Consider the following 19,593-nt stretch of genomic DNA (forward strand, 5'->3'; position numbering starts at 1 on the left):
CAGCCGGCATGGGATTATCTCCCCCTCCGGGAAAAAGTCCCTGAAGCTGCCCGCCTTGCAGCAGTCGAAGCTTCGAAATTGCTGGAGCCTGTCGACATACCCGACTTTTGGATCGATTTCCCCTCCCCCTCCAACCTTTCCGCATCGGCCACTAGTCAACACCACAAGCCGAACACCGCTACGATGGCCTCCATGTTTGAGCAGCCGGGCAACGGCACCCTGTTCCTCGGCGGACAAAAGATCTCGGGTGCAGATATTCGGGACCAAAATGGTCGGTTATTGCCCAGTCAAGAAATCGACTCGGAGAGCTAGTGCAACTCCAAGCTTATGGGACTTTGCTAACCCAACACATAGTCATCGCTACCCAGATGATTGCAAATGTAGTCAAGAGCTCTTTCGGCCCCAGCGGCCTGGACAAGATGATGGTCGACGATATTGGCGTGCGTCCCGCCTTTTTCTCCTTACCCCGCCAAGCAGCAACCTAACATATACAAATAGGATGTTACTGTCACAAACGACGGCGCCACCATCCTCAGCCTCCTCGACGTCGAACACCCCGCCGGCAAGATTCTGGTTGACCTTGCGCATCAACAGGATAAGGAGGTTGGCGATGGCACGACATCGGTGGTCCTGATCGCGGCCGAGCTGTTGAGGAGAGGAAACGAGCTGATGAAGAACCGGATACATCCGACAACCATTATCACGGGCTACCGTCTGGCCCTCCGTGAGGCGGTCAAGTACATGAACGAGCACGTCAGCATCAAGGTGGAAAACCTGGGTCGCGAATCGCTGCTGAACATCGCCAAGACGTCCATGTCGAGCAAGATCATCGGCTCCGACTCGGATTTCTTTGCGAACATGGTTGTCGACGCCATGCAGGCCGTTAAGACAACAAACAACAAGAACGAATCCAAGTACCCGGTGAAGGCGGTCAACATTCTCAAGGCCCACGGCAAGGGCTCGCTCGAGTCGGTCCTGGTCAAGGGCTACGCGCTCAACTGCACTGTGGCCTCGCAAGCGATGACGACGCGGGTACAGGATGCCAAGATTGCCTGCTTGGACATAAACTTCCAGAAGGAGCGGATGAAGCTTGGGGTTCAGATCACAATCGATGACCCCGACCAGCTTGAGCAGATCCGGCAACGGGAAGCAGGCATGGTTATTGAGCGGATAGAAATGATCCTGAAGGCCGGGGCGAACGTCATTTTGACAACCAAGGGCATCGATGACCTTTGCCTGAAGTTGTTCGTCGAGAAGGGTGCGATGGCAGTGCGTCGGTGCAAGAAGGAGGACCTCCGCCGCATCGCCAAGGCTACTGGCGCCACCCTGCTGAGCACGCTCTCGGACCTAAACGGCGACGAAAAGTTCGAGGCGTCATACCTTGGGTATGCCGAGGAAGTGGCGCAGGAGCGCATCTCGGACGACGAGTGCATCATGGTCAAGGGCACCAAGGCTCACTCGTCGGCTTCCATCATTCTCCGCGGTCCCAACGACTTCCAGCTCGACGAAATGGAGCGATCAGTGCACGACAGCTTGTGCGCCGTCAAGAGGACGCTCGAGAGTGGCAGCATCGTGCCGGGTGGTGGTGCCGTCGAGACGGCCCTGCACATCTACTTGGAGGAATTTGCGGGCACAGTCGGCTCGCGGGAGCAGCTCGCCATCGGCGAGTTTGCGCAGTCATTACTCGTCATTCCCAAGACGCTGGCGGTCAACGCCGCCAAGGATGCCTCTGAGCTGGTTGCGCAGCTCCGGTCAAGGCACGCGCTCTCGCAGCGCATCCAGGAGGGGGAGGCGAACGAAGACGAGAAGACGGTGGCACGCAAGAAGGCGTACAAGAACTACGGTCTGGACCTGATGAAGGGCAAGGTGGTGGACGAGATCAAGGCGGGTGTGGTGGAACCCAGCATCAGCAAGATCCGACAACTGAAGAGCGCGGTGGAGGCGTGCATCAGCATCATGCGTATTGATACCCTCATCAAGCTGGACCCCGAGCCGCAGGCGGAGGATGACGGCCACGACCATTAGACGGACATGCCATTATAATGAAAGGAATGAAGACCTCGGATGACGGCCAAGAGCACCCGAGTACCAAACTTTTGGGCCAACCTACCACAACTCCTCGGCAGCGCGGACCCGGCCGCCCTTGGAGCCTAGATGCCGTGTCCCTCGCTGAACGTTTCCGCTTGCTTGCATACGTGGAAGGTTCCCGCGAATGTTTTGCTGATCTGTTATCACATCCTTGATGCATCCTGTGACCCAATTCCGAGCGAAGCAGCATCGCTCGGATCCGCCTACCGTCGGCTTAGCCCGCTTTTGCCGTTGTTCTCCGTCGTTCCATCGCTTGAGCGGTGCCCGGCGCCGGCCAAGACAGTGCGCAAGGAAGCCTGTTCGCCGACCGTCCCGCCGGGAGCCGACGCAGACATCACCCTGGTGACGTAAAATCGCGGTCTTGGAACGGCCCCGCGCCTCGTTATCCTTGCCGTTTTTCGGGGTTGCAGTGGGCATCTGACCTGCCTTTCCGGGGAGACTGGCCAATTGCACAACAGGCGTGGCCGCCCCGTTGCTCCGCATCGTGGACTTCCTCTTTGAGGAGGCCATTTGATGTTGGTCGGTTGCTGACTGGCCCGTGTTGGCCTGTGGAAGCAAACCTATGCCGGACGGAATTCCGTCTCATCGATAACAACCGCCTTTTGTTGGCCGTGGAGGGAAGCCAGAGCCAAAGATGTACTAGACTGTACAGAATATAGATGAAGCATGTTATTGACGCCCTTGCAGGCACATGCAGGAAGCGGAATCCACATCCCCTCAGTTGGTGTGAGTTTCAAAGTTTCCACTCCCTTGTGTTCGCTCTTGATCGGGTTTTAAAAGTCCGGATCTGAACCGGATCTTTCCTGCTTTGTTCCGCCCCAGACTCCTCTTTCCTTTCTCTCGCCCTGAGCCCGCATCTCACACTTACACCTTTCTTTACCAACCAACCATCACCAACCGATTACCAACACCATCCAACATCCAAACTCAACTCCCAAACAACCAAACCCGCCCACACATCCAACCCACCCTCGACATTTCCACCATGGGCTCCACCAACCCACCCCCCACAACCACAACCACCACCACCACCACAACCATCCCCCCACCAACGTTTGCGTTGGACACCCTCCCGGACGCCTCCTCCCCACGCCTGGTCCTCGCCCGACCCACACCGGGCGAGCGCGAGCGCACGGCGCGGCACACCTATCCCACGTGGGGCTTCGCCCTCGCCGAGGCCGACTACCTGGCGCGCGAGACCTACCTGACGACGGTGCCGCTGGCGCGCGACGGCGGCATCACCCACTGGATCCTGACGGATGCCGAGCTGCCGCCGGATGGCAGGCCGATTCTGTCGTCTTGTGAGAGTTTGAGGAAGCGGGCTGTGACGACGACGACGACGACTCATAAAGAGGTGTTGGTGGAGGGGGTGGCGCATGGGATTGGGAGTGTTTTTACCGAGCCGGCTTTCCGCGGGCGCGGGTATGCGAGTCGCATGATGCGGGAGGTCGGGGAGAAGTTGCGCGGGTGGCAGGCGGCGACGGCGGCGGCTCCTCCTGCGGCGGCTGCTGCTGCTGCTGCTGGTGCGGGGGAGATGCCTGCGGTGGAGAGGGAGCATTCGCTGTTTTCGGTGCTGTATAGCGATATTGGGAAGAAGTTTTACGCGAAGCATGGGTGGGCTCCGTTTGAGAGCTGCCATGTTTCGTTCAAGCCGGTGGAGGGCGCGGCGGCGGGAGGGAAGGGGCAGGTTGCGAAGGCGCTTGGGTACCATGAGCTGGCGGAGCTGTGCGCGGTCGATGAGAAGCTGCTGAGGGCGGATCTGGCGCGCCGTGGGGGCGGCAAGCCGCATGTGGCCATCTTGCCGGAGCTGGATGCCCTGTTGTGGCATCTCATGCGCGAGGACTACATGACCAAGTCGATCTTTGGAAAGACGCCGACGGTCAGGGGCGCAGTGGCCGGCGAGCCCGGGAAGAGGGTCTGGGCGGTGTGGATGAGGGGGTACTACGGCGGGCTGAAGAAGCTGGAAGGGAATGTTCTGCATGTTCTGCGGGTCGTGGTTGAGGATCCAAACCAGCCTGATGACGAGATGGTTGCTGGATTCCGGTCCATTGTGCAGATTGCGCAGCATGAGGCGGCCGCGTGGAAGACACAAGACATCCACATCTGGAACCCGGGTCCGAAGCTCAAGGGTCTGGTCGAGAAGTGCGGGATCGAGTCCGAGTTCGTCAACCGAGACAGCGAGAGCATTGCTAGCTTGATGTGGTATGGAGAGGAGCCAACTGCCGAGGTGGATTGGGTTGCCAACGAGAAGTACGGCTGGTGTTAAGGCTGGCGAAGGGAGGGCATAGAAGCATTCTTTGAGAGGCGTTTAGATTGAGAATCAAGATGTGCACCTGCATTCATTCGTACGTTCGACTGGCCCCGGGCGTGAATATGCTGTATGTGTTCCAACGCATCTTTTCGCTAATTAAAGGATGCCACCGCGGACATTTCCCAGCCGACAGAGAGGCTGCTTGCCCGCTTCACCTCCGACCGTGTCTCCACTCGCTTCCTAAAGTTGACAAACCTCCGCCTCCAGTATGTCGATTATACGTAAACGTTCGCTAGAATCCCGCGAGCCTCCTTTCTTATGTTACTTGCTCCCAGTACTGCTGAAAATACCCACACAGGGGTCTTAGTCAGATGTCTCCTCGGTCGGGTGGGCGGCGTGATCCGACGAGGCGGGTTAATATTCTTCGAATCAGCTCTTGGCGATAATGTCGAAATAAAAGCCACGGCGACCGTGCCGGATGCAAAGAAGCCCTTGTGATGTCCGAACGGCCAGCCTGTAGTATTGGCCTGCGCTTAAGGCCACCAGATCGTTGTCGGAGGGAATTTCCGCTGGGTCGGAGCAAGATAGAATGTCCCTGACGATGGGCACAGCAGTTTTAAATTTGTCGCGCTCAATAACCATGGCGGCAATCAGGAGCGAGTCCTCGAGCTCTTCGGCGAGGGGAATGGGCAAGACGTGTGGAGAGTTACATTCCTTGCCGACGGCGAGCATCAGCTTGCGCCAAAAGACCATTGTTTGTAGTCGGTTGTTGAGAGCCGGTGTCTTCGATCCAGAGTCGACACGTGTGGTATCATGAGACTGGTCTGCGACCACGCCGCTTTCAGGAGCTGCAAAGTCGATCACCGGCAAGGGGTAATCGGGTCGTTCGCTGCGGTACCACCTCACAAATCTTTCCCTGGAGGGTATGCGCCGTTTCTGGAAAACAGCGTTTAGGTAGTCGTTAAACAGCTTAACATGATCGGGTTCGATTTGAACGCGGTTGGCATGTTTGAGGAAAATAGATCCGTGGACAGGGAATACGTTCAGTTTGGGGACGACGGGTTGGTCCTTGTGAGCGGCCGGGTCACACCAGTCTCTCTATTCCTGGTCGTCGCCGAAGACATACTTGAGCCACCGGGCGTCCGGGTTCGGCCCGCGGTCCATGTCTTGCCAAGAACGGCAGTTTCCCGAGCTGATGTACCAACGGAGGCCGAGCCGATGGGCGACCGTGCAGGGTTTCCATATACCGCCCTTCCAAGAGGCAACGAGGACGGGAGCCATGGGAGGTTGATGGCCAAATGCCGAAGTGATGAAATGATTCGCGGCATCCGTCAACTTCAGGACGGGATAGGCGTCATCCGCCCCAGGCCAGAACTGGGCAAGAGGCCGGCAGGGGTTGTCCAAGTGGGTTAGATGATAGATGACGGCGGCTGTGATATCGCGGGGGGTGATATCCTGGACGAGGCAGTGTTTTCCGCTGGGGTTAGGGGACACAGCGATGGCAACCACAGGCCCAAACCATGTCTTCAGCTGTAGTGGTTTGGCTAGGGCGGCGATGGACTGGCTGGCCATGTTAGGCGGTATCGCCTGGGCGACTTGAGGATAGGATAGCAACAGGAGGTCGAACCGGAAGGTCCAATTTTCCATTTGGTAACCATCCCTGAGAAGGACACAGCGGGTGGGTTCACTGTCGGTTTGGACTCCGAACGCGTGGAAGGACGGGTCTTCGACGGTCAGAGTGGCCGTTCCCCAGTCGTAATGGACCCAGATGATCTGGGGAGTATCTTGTCCCACTGGAAAGAGACATGCTTGGCGGTGGTAGGCGAAATCTCTTCCCCCGAATGGTCGTCTCTGAATAGTAGGGAAGCAGAGCTGCTCGTGCAAAGCCCAAGAGTCTGGAATCAGGGTCTCACGCGGTGTCTTGTCGTTTATTTGAAATGACCGACCAGGGAATCTAGTGCACCCCGGGTTGCACCATAGAGTGTGTCCGCACTTGGGGCAGTATACCTCGAACGGGTCCTGGCGTTTGATGGCGTTGTTGCAGCCGGCACATAGGGGGTATTGATGAATACCATCGAGGAGACGGCTCTGGTCAACCTGCGCTAAGCTGATGGTTCTGAACATAGACGAAGCCAATACGTGCGAAGGTATAGGCGTGTTCTGCTCATAGTTGTTCGCCATCTTGCCGGGAATTGCGAGCTGGTCTCCAAGAACGGCTGCTAGGAGCTTAGGAGATGTTACGGCGAGGCTAAAACTGCGACAAAGGTGTCGGGTTGGGTGTATTGATTAGAAGTGAGAGTAACGGTCTAACGGACGACGAGGAACGGGGAGGAAGAAAAAGATGATAGGTGTGGTAACGGAGGGAGCAATCCCCCACCCCCTACTTCTTGTGAGCATCTTGAGGGCCCCTGGGTCGTGGTTTCTAATCGTCTCTTTCCAACATATCTTGCCATCAGTATTTCCTGCCAGTTCAGTACCTTAGATACCTACCGTACCTAGGTAGGCAACAGCCACTGGATATGATCAGCTAATTGCTGCCGGCCGAACCTATCTTTTAGCTACTGTCGAATCTGCCCCGCCTGGCTATCTCAGTTTAGCTGTATTTCTTTTGGTTTTTGAGAAAAACACAAAGAACACGGCCGCCCCCTTCGATGATCTCGGAAGGGGTACCCTTTCCTCCCCGGCGGTCTGAGGCTGTTCGCTGCTGTATCCGGGGTGGCTGAAAAACGAATCCTTTCACTACCAATTTACAAAGATGGAAGTGAGCAATCAACCACGGGCAACTCGCCAACTCCTAATGACGGCAAGTTCAGGGACGTGTGGCATATGGTGCCAGTAGCCGCAACAAAATCAAACCACAACATGGAAGCGTCGTGATTTGGGCGAGAACACACAGGTTTGGTAGACTCAAATTGTCTTCGGCTTTGAACAATTATTGTGCAGGAGGAAGAAGTGCTGGTTCGTCCGAATAGCTGAGAATTTCAGCCTTGAACTCATTGGTCAGGTTGATTCGGAGGTTTGGGATCTGGTGTTGCCAAGCTTGATCCATCGGGACGGGAGTTCCATCTGTGGTTCATCAGAAGGACCCCGCAATTGCTTTGCCGTGGCACGTGCATGCATGGACCTCGCAGGTTCCAGGGGGTTCTTCGATTGCAAGGGCAATGCCGCGGCACTTGACTGGTTTGGACGAACTTGGCATTTTTCCCGAACGCCGCAACGCCGCAACGCCGAACCGTCTGACGACACCAACCGAACTCATCCGTCATAAGGTTTGAAGAGGGAGACATACTGAATTTTGGACATCGATATTCGAGGACCAAGCAATATTTTCAGGGTAATTTTGCTGGTTTTTATTATTGTATCAATTCGCAATCCAATTCGATACGCTCGGTCGTTCCCTCAGCAAGACTGCTGCCTTTGACCCTTCTCGAATCCCCCCACTCAAATACCGCGCAGGTTTCGTTCCCGCGCTCTGCGATGTATGCTACGCAATAACGCTAGACTTTGCTGCTTTGTATCCGACACTACCGATACCGAGAGGAGCCATGCCCTCGCGCCTGCGCCGCCTCCCACCGAGGACCTCCCTCAGCGCCGTGTCTCGAGCCCTTCGGACGACGCCGAGCTGCCCCCACCAGCGCGCATTCCGTCCAACATGCGCGTACTCGACAAACGTGGTGCGGAGGACCCGTGGGTCGCCAGGCCTTGAGCGCCGCTTCCGCGCGGCGTCGCACGTTGTGTTTCCCGCCACGTTTGTCGCGGGACAGCGAAGACGAGCGTCGGTCGCGGCGGCAGAAGCTGTCGAGAATAGTGCGTACGGTGGTGGGGCTGGGATGCTTGGGGACAGGGCTGACGCAGCTACAGCTAATACCGAGGATATTGGACCAATACAAGAGTACGACCGGCGAGTAGCAAACGGCGTGCTCCGAAACGACGAACACCAGAGAGGTGAGGGTGGCCCCATCCCCAGATGGATCAGTGAAGATCAGAGTTGCTCACCCCACACCAGGGATAATTCAGAGTCTGCAGCACCTACACGAAGAGTTACGACACTATCACGCCCCGCCCGTCGTGCAACCGACGATCGAGTCCTTGAAGCCCAGCAAGTCCCTCTTCTCGTGGTTCGGGAGCAAGCCGCCCAGGCGCGCGATCCCCGGCAACCTCCCGCGGGGGCTCTATTTGTACGGCGACGTGGGCTGCGGCAAGACGATGCTGATGGACCTCTTCTACGACACGCTGCCGGCGAGCGTGCGGTCCAAGACGCGGATCCACTTCCACAACTTCATGCAGAGCGTGCACCAGCGGCTGCACAAGATGAAGCTGCAGTACGGGGGCGACGTGGACTGCGTGCCGTTCGTGGCGGCCGAGATCGCCGAGCAGGGCAACGTGCTCTGCTTCGACGAGTTCCAGTGCACCGACGTGGCCGACGCCATGATACTGCGCCGCCTGCTCGAGTCGCTCATGTCGCACGGCGTCGTGCTCGTCACCACCTCCAACCGCCACCCGGACGAGCTCTACAAGAACGGCATCCAGCGCGAGTCCTTCATCCCCGCCATCCAGCTCCTCAAGACCCGCCTGCACGTCATCAACCTCGACTCCACCACCGACTACCGCAAGATCCCGCGCCCGCCCTCGGGCGTCTACCACACGCCCCTCGACGCGCACGCCGCATCCCACGCCGAGAAATGGTTCCGCTTCCTCGGCGACCCGGACACGCCCACCCCGCACCAAGAGGTCCAGCGCGTATGGGGGCGGGAGATCGTGGTGCCGCGGGTGAGCGGGCGGTGCGCGTGGTTCACCTTCGACGAGCTGATCGGGCGCGCGGCGGGCGCGGCCGACTACCTGGAGCTGATGCGGTCGTACGACGCCTTCGTGGTGACCGAGGTTCCCGGCATGACGTTCCGGCAGCGCGACCTCGCGCGCCGCTTCATCACCTTCGTCGACGCCGTCTACGAGTCCCGCGCCAAGCTGGTCCTGACCACCGCCGTGCCGCTGCCCGAGCTGTTCGTCTCGCGCGCCGAGATGCGCGAGTCGCTGCTCGCGCGGCGGCGGCGGGAGCAGGAGAAGGGGAGGAAGGGAACAGATGGCGGCGACGACGATGACGTCACGGCGGCGGCGGTGGACGATGCTACGGACCAGGTGCTGGACGACCTGGAGCACAACGCCGGGCAGCTGGCCAAGTCGAACCTGTTCAGCGGTGACGAGGAGGCGTTTGCCTTCGCGCGCGCGCTGTCCCGGCTGAGCCACATGGGCAGCAAGGAGTGGGTGGAGAGGGGCATGGGCTTGGAGAGCCAGGGCGGCAAGCCGGAGCACGACAGCTGGACCAAGACGCGGAGTCGGCAGATGGAGGACAGCATGTGAAGGAGATGGATGTTGGGTGGCTGGGGAGCATTATACCCTGTCGAACCGTGGGTTTTGTGCATCGCATATAGAGGTTACGGATAGGCATTTTGCAGCGTTTCTAGAAGGGGAGACACTGGAATACAGACATTTGACGACAACGAGCAAGACTCATAATAATTGGTGGCGCGAAAGGGTATCTATCGTGATTACCAACACTCCTGAACGCTTGCTAAAGCACAGAACATGACGGATATCCAACGTTTGCGCCTGCTGTTTCGCCGAGGCCTAGAAACATCTTACAACGAATCCGAGTGGTTCGGGCCCTCGAGAGCGGCGAAGTCGGTAAAGGCTAGCTCGTAGCCGAAGGCCAGGGTCATGCGCGCGTGCTGGAGCATGTGGTCGAACGACAGGTACTTCATCAAGTCCTCGGTCGAGTGGATGTGGTTATCCGAGTACTCGAACGCCGACTCGATGACGAACGCCGACGGATACCCAGCCTTGGAGGCCGAGGCGTGGTCGGAGCAGGCGTACCCGCACTTGGTCTCGACGTAGGGGATGTCGCAGTACTGTCGGGTAAAGCATGTTAGTGGCGTTCCGGGGGGCACGGACGAACCGGCTTAGAACAACATACCTCGTCAATCACAACCTTGATGAACTGGGTCAGATTCGGGTCCACAAAGTCGACAATCACCCCCACGCTCTCGGGCTTGCCCGCATCCAGGGTGCGGGTGATGAAGCCCGTCATGTCCTGCTGCAGCATGGCCTTGACGTCGCGGCCCTCCTTCTCGTACGACGAGAAGATGGCCTGGCTGCCCAGCAGGCCGCCCTCTTCGGCGCTGTACCAGTGGAACTCGAGCGTGTTCTGGTGGTTGCCCTTGATGATGTCCTCGGATTGCAGGATGACGCGGAAGGCTTCGAGGATGGTCACGGTGCCGCTGCCGTCATCGTCGGCGCCGGGGGCGGGGAGCACGCTCGGCAGCCACAGGTTGATGGAATCTTGGTGAGCACCGATGACGACGGTCGAGTTGGTCTTGCCGGGGATGGTGGCGATGATGCTGTTCTGGCCCCAGGAGTGCTCGAAGTGCTCGGCACGAACGTGCTTCTCGGCACCGGCCGCTTTGATGGTGTCGCGGACCTGGCCGAGGAGCCACTCGCTTGATTGCCGGCCGTAATCGGACTATCGCCGTCTACGTGTCAGCGCGGGTCATGCTATTTAGGAGACCGGTACATACCTTGTAGTAGCGAGTGTGGAATGACGTGAAGGTCGTCAAGTGGTCCTTCATCTCAGTCTTGGACAACTCGGCTAGGAGCGGCTTCACTTCCTTCTGCAATGTCGGCTTCTCGGGGAAGACGCTCTTCTTTTTGAAGGCGCTCATCTCGTGGAGGGCACCCAAGTCGGGGTGGTCGGTGATATCGAAGAAGCGCCTGCCGCTCTGGGGTGGATGTCATCAGCACAACAGCTCGCGGGTCTAGGCAAGATGGAGCAAGGACAGACTCACCCGGCGCAGCTCCCATTTCTCGTCTTCCGTCACCCATCTTGTCTCTCCCGGCGAAAGCTCAATGTGGTACTTCTCGCCGGTTTCGGCAGGCTTGGGAAGACCCTCAGGGTAGAGTATCGAGCGATCCGGCTCGCCAGACTCGACGAAACGACCGCTGACTGCCGGCAGCAGCAGCGCAAGGAGAGAGGCGTTTGTCGCTTTCATGGTGGACAGGTATTAATGGTAATCGGAAGCTGGATGTACTCGCGGTGAAAATGAAAATGAAATTGCCGAGTCGAAATGTCACGGTTGATGAAGGAAGTGTGGTTTGGTCAGTTGTTGGAGGTAGTTGTCTCGGAACGGAGGATTGGATGACGGGGCAGACAGGCGGCGGGAGGTCGGAGAGGCGACGGCCGAGGCGCCTGGGCCTGTCGGCAACCCACCCCTGTCCAGCTAGCCACCGGAAGTCGATCCTTGCAGATCGAGTGGAGCAGGAGGGACCCACACAGGCTGACACAAGTGAACGAACTTGAGACCGACCTGTAACTACAGGACTGGGTGAATAGCAAATTATTGGTATAAAATAATGACCGTCACTAGACTAAGAAGCTTTGTCAAAGGTGCCTACAGCTATTCCGAGTTGAAATCACAGCCAAGAGCGGACGTCGTTGAAATGCGCACGTGGGAAAGTGTACGATTTCGTGGCACAGAAATTTGAAAATGGTGAAAGGCGAGGCACCAGGTTGGATGGGACCGGCAATCGGACGACGACTGATCAAAACTCAAAAAGAGTCAATATCGAGGGGACCAAAGCAACTGGGTTCAAGGTTGTCACGGTAACGTGCCGTTTGTTTACAGAGCGGTTTCAGCCCCGCCTTTCACATCGCTTCCCCGCTTCCACCCTCGCGAACAACGTGGAACATAGGTAGGTCGGTAGGTGGTACTCTTGAGGGCGAACTCCGCCAAGGCTGGCTAGGTAGTATAAGGAATTAGAAATGTAACCAATGCCATTCTCGGACAATAGAAGAATAATAGCCATGAAAAAGTAAATTGATATGAGATATCAAAGCAAAGAAATTACGACAACGCGAGGCGTTCTGGATAGTCTCGAGTTGGCAATTTCACCGCCTTCGTGCTTGCACAAAGATGAACAAGGGACAAAGAAGGAGTGCAGGTCGGTAATTGACTTGGGAATACTATTTAATAGGAAATGGGAGTCAAACCTTCCTACGTTAAGATAGCACATGTTAAAAACAAACAGTATACGTGAGAGACTACTTCCCCGCGTAAGGGGGGGGTTAGGGAGTCAAACTTTCCCACCTTATTTTAATAAACCACTCAAACAATTAAGCGGCTAGTACACTGCTTAACTGTCCTCGAGGAGAGCATTGGCAGTACTTTAACCACTTGATCTTCCAGCAGCTCAACGTAGGAGTCGCTCTTGCCGCTTGAGCGATCTACGCGTTGCTCTCAAACACCTTAAAGGAAGGAGCGGACTATAGCCCCTTCCTTGAATGAGCCGTATGTTAATCGAGCCGCTTATTTCAGTTTGAACCGCTCGAAAGCCGCTCTTTTAGGTAAGTTAAACTTTCCCCGCTGGTGTTTTCGTAAGCTGTTGACGTGGCGTTGATAACCGGTCCAGGTACCGCTCCTCGACCCCCCCCTTGCGCGGGTAAGTACTTTATAAATACGGTTTACTAGCATTTACGAAGGTACTCGGAAGGGAACCACTCTCGGCAGCATAGACGTTCTATTGCAGCGTATATTCGAACTCCCACAATGCTAACCTCTGACGAAATAGCCGCCCACGAGGCTAAAGGAAGGGAGGTATATGCCGCTATGGAAGCTGGTGTTAGAGCTGGAGCGCACACCGACCTGCCCACGATCGATGAAGGGGACCATCGGTATGACCTCTATGAGGAGCCAGCCGACCCCGACTTTAGTGAGACCCATATAAGACTCCTGGAAAGTGGGGGGCTTCCCGTAGAGGGGTACCATTGCGTCGAGGTACGCAACTTGCCGCTTAGTGACAACAAGGTGCCATATATAAACTCTGTGCACGAGGAGGGCGACGCAATGTTGTGCTGGCACAATTTCGCACGCGAGGACACCCTCCGTGAAAATCGACCTCACTGGAGCGACGTCGGGGCGGTGAGTTGTGGTTTCGTAACCGAACAAGATATGTCGAACATCTTAGCGATTTGCCGGTTTAACATTGTTAATGACATGACGACAAGCTTCATTAGCAAGCTTGAGGATGACCGAAAGCCCCAGGACAACGAAATTATCACCCTCCAAGCCGGCGAGGCAGACTTCTTTTCCCTTCTCGGTACCGACAACGGCAAGGGTATCGCCCGGATGCTCGGCGCATACCCGTGGATGTTTGGCGGAAAGATTATCACCAGCGCCAAGGTTACCTGCACGGACCCCCCCAACATCTGCTGGATGTTAGAGGAGCTGTGAAGCACCCCGAGACAGCCACTGCCGTAGCAACGACGTCATTATCGGAACGACACCACCAACGCCGCTGTCGCCGGCGGAAGAGTCCCCTCGCAGACCCTTGTCGCAGCAGGGGGCCCAGGAAAGAGCCATGTCGGTCAACTGTCCCCCTGCTGATATAATACAGGAGCAAGGCCTCGGTTTGGGTGGGGGATTATCACACCCGAGTGCCAACTGCCCTCCGGCCCTGACACAACCAGAAAGCCTACCCCCGCCTCATGAGGTATGGAGGTTGTCGTGCCAGGGAATACCGAATCTCGGACCCAGGACCTGGCACAGGTACCCAGCCACGTGCCAGCGACCCGCAACACGGGCCACTGTTGATCTGGATTGCTGAGGCGAGCGAGGATCTGGCGTGTCCTTTCCAGGGCAACCAACCAGTCCCGAGGTTCGAGCAAGGGTTTGGCCGGTTTCCACGGACACGGGGATCCTGAACCATGCTTACCCCAGTTTGAGCGAGGAGAGGGGACAGAGAAACTGGGGTCTGAATGCACTGCAACGTGGGTTACCTTGGTACCTCTGTCGTTTCTCTATCCAGGGCATTGAAGCACGTGATTTATTGTCTGGTCGGCGAATCAACGACGCAGGCACTTGTAAGGAAAAGGGGAGGGCATCTGGACCTCCCGGAAGTGGCACTTGTCTGCACTGAGCACAAATTGTGGACCCAATGATCCATGTCGTAGACTCGCCATACCTAGGTACCTAAGTACCGTTACTACTTCAAGTCGCCCGTTTTGTTCAACAGGAACCACATGCTATGCGATGGTCCGGCGGCCGACTCTTTCACCATTCCACCGCATTTACCGCACTTCAGCCTCGTCCAACGGGGGATATTCCCCGAACATGACGGCTCTCAACAAAAGTAGTGCCACAAAGGTGGCCATCATCGGCGCCGGCCTGACGGGTTTCCTCACTGCACATGGGCTGAGAAAGGTGGGTTCCCCCACAATACCCAGCTGATGTTGTGTTGCCTGACCATGGAACCATAACGGCTTTGACGTTGTCGTGTTCGAGAGGGCCCATCACATAACAGACCGGCCCCGCGATTGGACGATCCTTATTCACTGGGCCATGCCCCTCTTCAAGAAACTGCTTTCGGAGCCCCTTGTCGAGAGGTTGCCGGAAGCACTGTGTAACCCGGACATCGAGTTTGACGAGGAAGCCGGGAGCTTGCCGGTGTTCAACGGCGAGACGTGAGAGCTACTCTTCAAGAACAAGGTACCGGGGGCACGGCGAGTGTCTCGGCAGAAGCTTCGTGGCCTGCTAGCTCGCGATCTGGACGAGGCGGGGATCATCCGATGGGGCAAGCAGTTGGCTGGGTTTACCCATAACGAGGAGTCGGAGGCTGGTCCCGTGCGGCTGCAATTTGAGGACGGCACGACATATGACGCAGACTATGTCCTCGGCGCCGACGGCTCATCGTCCAAGTTGCGCCGGTTGCTGTTCGATGGCAGCTGTCGGGGTTCATGTTTGCCACGGCCATTGTGCAGTACGGCGATGCGGCCAAGGTCTAGGCGGTCTTGAAGACACATCCGGTCGCGGCGATTACCATGGTCAGAAGCTCGGTTGGAGGTTGCGGCGGTAAGTGATTTCCTTCGGGGAGTTCCTGGCGCAGTGCGCAGCTGACCGATCTTGTCGTCTTGTAGTCATGTATGCGGGCGCCTCGGACGACCTCAGCCGGTGGACGACGATGTGGGTCAAGATCTGGCGGAAGAGCAGCGCTGCACCCCTTCCTGAGGGGGGGACTGCGGGCGAGCAGGCACTCGACTACCTGAAAGCGACCACAAAGGACCAGGCAGAGCCGTTCCAATCCTTGATCGACTGGACGCCGGATGGCAGCGAGTGTTATATCGACGAGATGAAATACTGGGTGTCGAAGCCGTTTGACAATCGCGGCGGGCGCATCACGCTGGCGGGCGACGCAGCGCATCCGATGCTGATCTACCGCGGGCAGGGATTCCAGCACGCTATTCTAGACGCGAGCCAGTATCTCGACGCGCTCATTAAAGTCCGCGAGGGTGCCGCTCGAGCGTCGGCAATTTCGGCCTACGATGCCGATATGATTGAGCGGGGCGCAAAGGCGGTGCAGCAGTCGGTTCAGGAAGCCGAATTCTCAATGGACCCAAAAGCCGTCGACCAGATGCTGATGGCCAGACAAGGGCACGGCAGGTCGGTCTGAACTCGGGTTGTTTTCAAATTCGGTAATGCATGCTGAAGGGAAATGCGGCGCGGCGCAATTGACAGGGTAGAAGAGCGGACTTTGTGGACAACGTATTCAGTCTAATTTTTAACTCGTGCTCCGTAAGTTACGTTCGTCAATGTCCACCTACTTCGTCCTTTCGCCGTCTTGCGTGTGGGCCGTTGCAGGGGACTTCGTCGCTTCGACGCTTCGTCGCTTCGATGAGTTCCGCGTGGGGGGAGTGCAGTCGGGTGTGGGAGCGAGTGTCCCTCATTCGTCCGTTCAACCCCTCGTGAGCCCACATGGGCAGGAGACTGAACCGAACCACTGGGACCCCCAGGCACCACCTGTGGGGGGCACGGGGGGACCCTTTTTTACCCGATACACCACCAAACAACAAGCAGCAACCATCACACGAATCTTGCTTCGTTGGCCGTCGCGCTTCCTGTGCTGCACTGTAAAAAATGCTGTCAAATCCCGACGAGGCAACACAGGTCGACAACACCACCGCAGCCGACGCAGCCGACGCAATGGACGCAACCGTTGACAAATTCCTTGCAACTCTCCCACTCGATCACAGCGATCCCAGCCCCGCTCGGATCCAATCCGTGACCCCACATGTTATGGCCCACGAGGGGAACGTTCGCCAACAACATCAGCAGGAAGAGCAGCATTCCGGAATTATCTCCGCTGCTGAGCCAGATGAAATTCACGATGAAGACGAGTTCGCCCTAACCGATGGCTACGAGACCGCATCTACAGGCTCAACTAGCGTCACGTCGTCCATCTACGCCCACACCTACGAGAACGGCCGTCGCTACCAGCATTTCAAGAATGGCCGCTATCCCATCCCCAACGATGACGATGAGCTTAATCGAGAGGACATGAAGCATGCCATGCTCATGGAGCTGTGCGACGGCGAGTTGTTCTACGCGCCCATTGGCGACAAAGTGCAAAATATCCTCGACATTGGGACCGGCACTGGTGAGTGGAACAATTAATAGTCCAGCAACTCATCTCATTGGAAACCCATCGGGCCTTTGACCAACCACTATACAACGTAACAGGGGCATGGGCGATTGAAATTGGTGATCGATTCCCGAACGCTCGCGTCCGCGGCATTGACCTATCCCCGACGCAGCCTGCGTGGGTGCCGCCCAACGTCGACTTCCTAGTGGACGACTGCGAACAACGCGAGTGGCTCGACCGCGATGTCGACTTTGTCCATCTTAGGTTCATGACCATCGTGCTCAAAGATGTGGCGGGGGTGTTACGTCGGGCCTATGAGTACGTTTGATATCCATTGATGATGGACGTTCATTGCTTGCGGCCACTTAATAACCCATCATAGGAGCCTAAAGCCCGGCGGCTGGATCGAGCTTCAGGAACTCTGCGCCGAGATTCTCTGCGACGACGGCAGCATGCCAGACGACGACCCGGTCAAATACATGTACGAGCTTAGCCACCGTGCCTTCTCCAAGTTCGGCATGGACGTGACGCTACCGAAATGTCTGGAGCCCATGTTGGGCGACGCCGGTTTCGAGAACATCCAGTACGTCGTCAAGAAGGTACCCATCGGGCCCTGGGCGCGCGACAAGACACTGCGCGTCATCGGCATGTACCAGAAAATGGCAGTACAGGACCTGATGCCTGTCCTTCCTGGCCGACCCTTCACCGCTCTGGGCATGTCGCAGACGGAGAGCCAGGTGACGCTCGCTCATGCGAGGCAGGGGTTGGCTAATAGGGGCGTGCACCGATATTTCCACTATTACTTTTGGTTCGCCCAAAAGCCCCTAGGATAGCCCGGATTTTGAGTTTGTGCGAAAGGGAGGCAATTGTGAAAGGTTGAGGTCCTGTAGCGTACAGTTCGGACTAATGCTCTTCAGCATGTGCAGTTCGTTGAAGGCGCGTACCCTTCCATCAGCTTCACTGCCGTTTTCGGCAATCCCTGCGCTCCGCTGGCTGACAGCTCCCAGGAGCCTTTTCCGGCCAGCAACAAAGGAGGCCTTGAGAAGCTTGGCTTGTTTCCAACATTCTTGCGAATTTTCATCTTTGTACCCGCCCAAAGTTTAGAGCAGCCAGCTCGCGTGTTGTGGTTTTGGGTTCCCCGTCATCATCGCAGAGCGCCGCCCTCGACCGCAAGCAAAGATCGCCCCGCGCATCATGAGCAGCCCAGTGTCGCCAGACCCCTCAGGCCGGCAGGAACCACAGCCATCGCCGTGGTTTAGCAAGTACGGCGGCGAGTCCCGGACGATTCTCCACACCCCCCATGAACCTGTCACTCATTCCGGGCTTGCCCCTCTCTTCCCCCGCCTGCACCCAACCTACTACGCCGAGGACCGCGCAGCATTTGACCACATGGACCCATACCCCATGCCTAGCGGCAACGAGCTCGACATGTTATTCACGACCGAGAAGTACCAGATAGACCAGAACGCGGGCCTGACGACCTGGGAGATGGATGTCCTCGGCGAGCACCTGGTCAATGGCTGGGCGGGAGGCCATCGACGAATGGATTCGGTCACGCCTCATATCCTGGACCGTGGATACGGCGTTGAAGTCGACGAGAGCAGTTGGCATCCGGTCTTTGCGAAAGGCAAATGGTATAACTTCCGCTTGCCCGTCATCGACGGGACCCTGCTCCGCCATCCTCTCCCTGGGGTCAACGAGTCGGACGTGTGGAGCGTTGATGTCCCCAAGATTTGGAACGAGCTGCGGGTGTCTCTGGAACTTGCAAACCGCTGGCTTCGTCACATGGCCCACGGCCCTTGGCTCAACCACCTGGTCCACGAGCAACGGGTTGAGTGGATGGACGCGGAGCCAACGGCCGCCGAGCTAGACGACCCCCGCCATCTTGGGCCAAACAAGAAGCCCTGGAGAATCCCGGGCGATATCAAGGTCTACGACGGCGAGAAGACCCTGAAAGCTATTGCGGACCTGCTGGCACCGAGGCTTGTTTGGACCTTTTTGGATGACGGCTTCCACCCATACGACTCCGCCGATCATGGCGACCCCCATGGGCGTACTGTCAGGCACTGGAATGGTGGGAGAGAGCCGACCGAGGATACGCCAGTTGCGGAGAGGCAACCTGCGTTCCTTTCGGTGTACATTCACTTGAGACCTCTCCGGGTTTTGCTCGATCCGAAATCGACCTTGTCAGAAAGATGTCACGCCCGATGGTCAATGGCTATAACGGTAGGGCGTCCCTTTATACCCTGATTGACACTTGCTAATGGTGGATATAGATGTTACATGAGTTGATGGCAAGTGGCTTGCTTCCATGCCGCGAAGGGTAGTACCGAGGTGTTTCAGATCTTGTCCGCTAACGTAGGCCTAGCATGCAATCAACTACTCGCGGCACATTGATGAGATTGACCCGCCTGGCGAGCCCGTACGTACCCAACTTGACATTCCCTTTACCCTTCATCGCATGCGTCTACACCGCTATAAATTCGAGCCTCCATTAACAACCAACTCTTCGTAGTGCTACGGACAGGAATGGTATGTTCTTTTGAAGCTATTCGCGCGTCACTGGGCCGCAAGAAGGTGTTGGTGCCTGTCACTGAGGACGGCTTTGGAACATGTCTTCGGGCGGTTAATACCTCCAGTACTGTATAGAGGACGCGGCTCAGAGTCAGAACTGACAACTACGCAGGGATCGAGAACTCGGCAGCTCGGGAATCAAGAGCCTATTCGGGAATGACTTCCGCGAAGTTCTCATGATCGACACGACCAGCAAAAGCGGTTACAAATACGGC

General features: G+C 57.2%; 8 protein-coding genes across 8 annotated transcripts; 6 read left to right on the top strand and 2 right to left on the bottom strand.

Annotated features, from left to right (window-relative positions):
• The first annotated feature begins 85 nt into the window (after positions 1-85).
• Positions 86-2,066, top strand: B0H64DRAFT_185621 (chaperonin Cpn60/TCP-1 family). The gene is made up of 2 exons (XM_062798993.1): positions 86-440; positions 499-2,066. The coding sequence occupies exons 1-2, from the start codon at positions 369-371 to the stop codon at positions 2,023-2,025; spliced, it is 1,599 nt and encodes a 532-aa protein (XP_062657889.1). The 5' UTR covers positions 86-368; the 3' UTR covers positions 2,026-2,066.
• A 769-nt stretch (positions 2,067-2,835) lies between these two features.
• B0H64DRAFT_185631 (uncharacterized protein) lies at positions 2,836-4,561 on the top strand. Its single transcript, XM_062798994.1, has one exon. The coding sequence runs from the start codon at positions 3,074-3,076 to the stop codon at positions 4,352-4,354; it is 1,281 nt and encodes a 426-aa protein (XP_062657890.1). The 5' UTR covers positions 2,836-3,073; the 3' UTR covers positions 4,355-4,561.
• Positions 4,562-5,265: 704 nt separating this feature from the next.
• B0H64DRAFT_185610 (uncharacterized protein) lies at positions 5,266-6,896 on the bottom strand. The gene has a single exon (XM_062798992.1). It carries the CDS (start codon positions 6,518-6,520, stop codon positions 5,438-5,440), a length of 1,083 nt encoding a protein of 360 aa, XP_062657891.1. The 5' UTR covers positions 6,521-6,896; the 3' UTR covers positions 5,266-5,437.
• A 653-nt stretch (positions 6,897-7,549) lies between these two features.
• Positions 7,550-9,907, top strand: B0H64DRAFT_400569 (AFG1-like ATPase-domain-containing protein). The gene is made up of 3 exons (XM_062804073.1): positions 7,550-8,146; positions 8,201-8,284; positions 8,346-9,907. Exons 1-3 carry the CDS (start codon positions 7,885-7,887, stop codon positions 9,695-9,697), a joined length of 1,698 nt encoding a protein of 565 aa, XP_062657892.1. The 5' UTR covers positions 7,550-7,884; the 3' UTR covers positions 9,698-9,907.
• Positions 9,827-11,603, bottom strand: B0H64DRAFT_400571 (uncharacterized protein). Its single transcript, XM_062804074.1, has 4 exons — positions 11,179-11,603; positions 10,912-11,112; positions 10,311-10,856; positions 9,827-10,245 (listed from the first exon to the last, which is right to left on the bottom strand). The coding sequence occupies exons 1-4, from the start codon at positions 11,380-11,382 to the stop codon at positions 9,976-9,978; spliced, it is 1,221 nt and encodes a 406-aa protein (XP_062657893.1). The 5' UTR covers positions 11,383-11,603; the 3' UTR covers positions 9,827-9,975.
• A 1,301-nt stretch (positions 11,604-12,904) lies between these two features.
• B0H64DRAFT_463181 (uncharacterized protein) lies at positions 12,905-13,620 on the top strand (the record flags this gene model as incomplete). Its single annotated transcript, XM_062807583.1, has 3 exons — positions 12,905-13,164; positions 13,222-13,308; positions 13,408-13,620. The coding sequence occupies exons 1-3, from the start codon at positions 12,937-12,939 to the stop codon at positions 13,618-13,620; spliced, it is 528 nt and encodes a 175-aa protein (XP_062657894.1). The 5' UTR covers positions 12,905-12,936.
• Positions 13,621-14,499: 879 nt separating this feature from the next.
• Positions 14,500-17,760, top strand: B0H64DRAFT_463185 (uncharacterized protein; the record flags this gene model as incomplete). The annotated part of the gene is made up of 7 exons (XM_062807584.1): positions 14,500-14,589; positions 14,671-14,832; positions 14,869-15,112; positions 15,303-15,829; positions 16,321-16,648; positions 16,903-17,122; positions 17,187-17,760. The coding sequence occupies 7 exons, from the start codon at positions 14,500-14,502 to the stop codon at positions 17,635-17,637; spliced, it is 2,022 nt and encodes a 673-aa protein (XP_062657895.1). The 3' UTR covers positions 17,638-17,760.
• On the top strand, positions 17,761-19,261 carry B0H64DRAFT_185741 (uncharacterized protein; the record flags this gene model as incomplete). The annotated part of the gene is made up of 3 exons (XM_062798995.1): positions 17,761-19,030; positions 19,081-19,098; positions 19,173-19,261. Coding segments are annotated over exons 1-3 (1,139 nt in total), but the record flags the coding sequence as incomplete, so codon positions are not given.
• Positions 19,262-19,593: the final 332 nt, after the last annotated feature.

This window comes from Chaetomium fimeti (genome assembly GCF_033439085.1).
Source record: "Chaetomium fimeti strain CBS 168.71 chromosome Unknown B0H64scaffold_5, whole genome shotgun sequence".
NCBI lineage: Eukaryota > Fungi > Ascomycota > Sordariomycetes > Sordariales > Chaetomiaceae > Chaetomium > Chaetomium fimeti.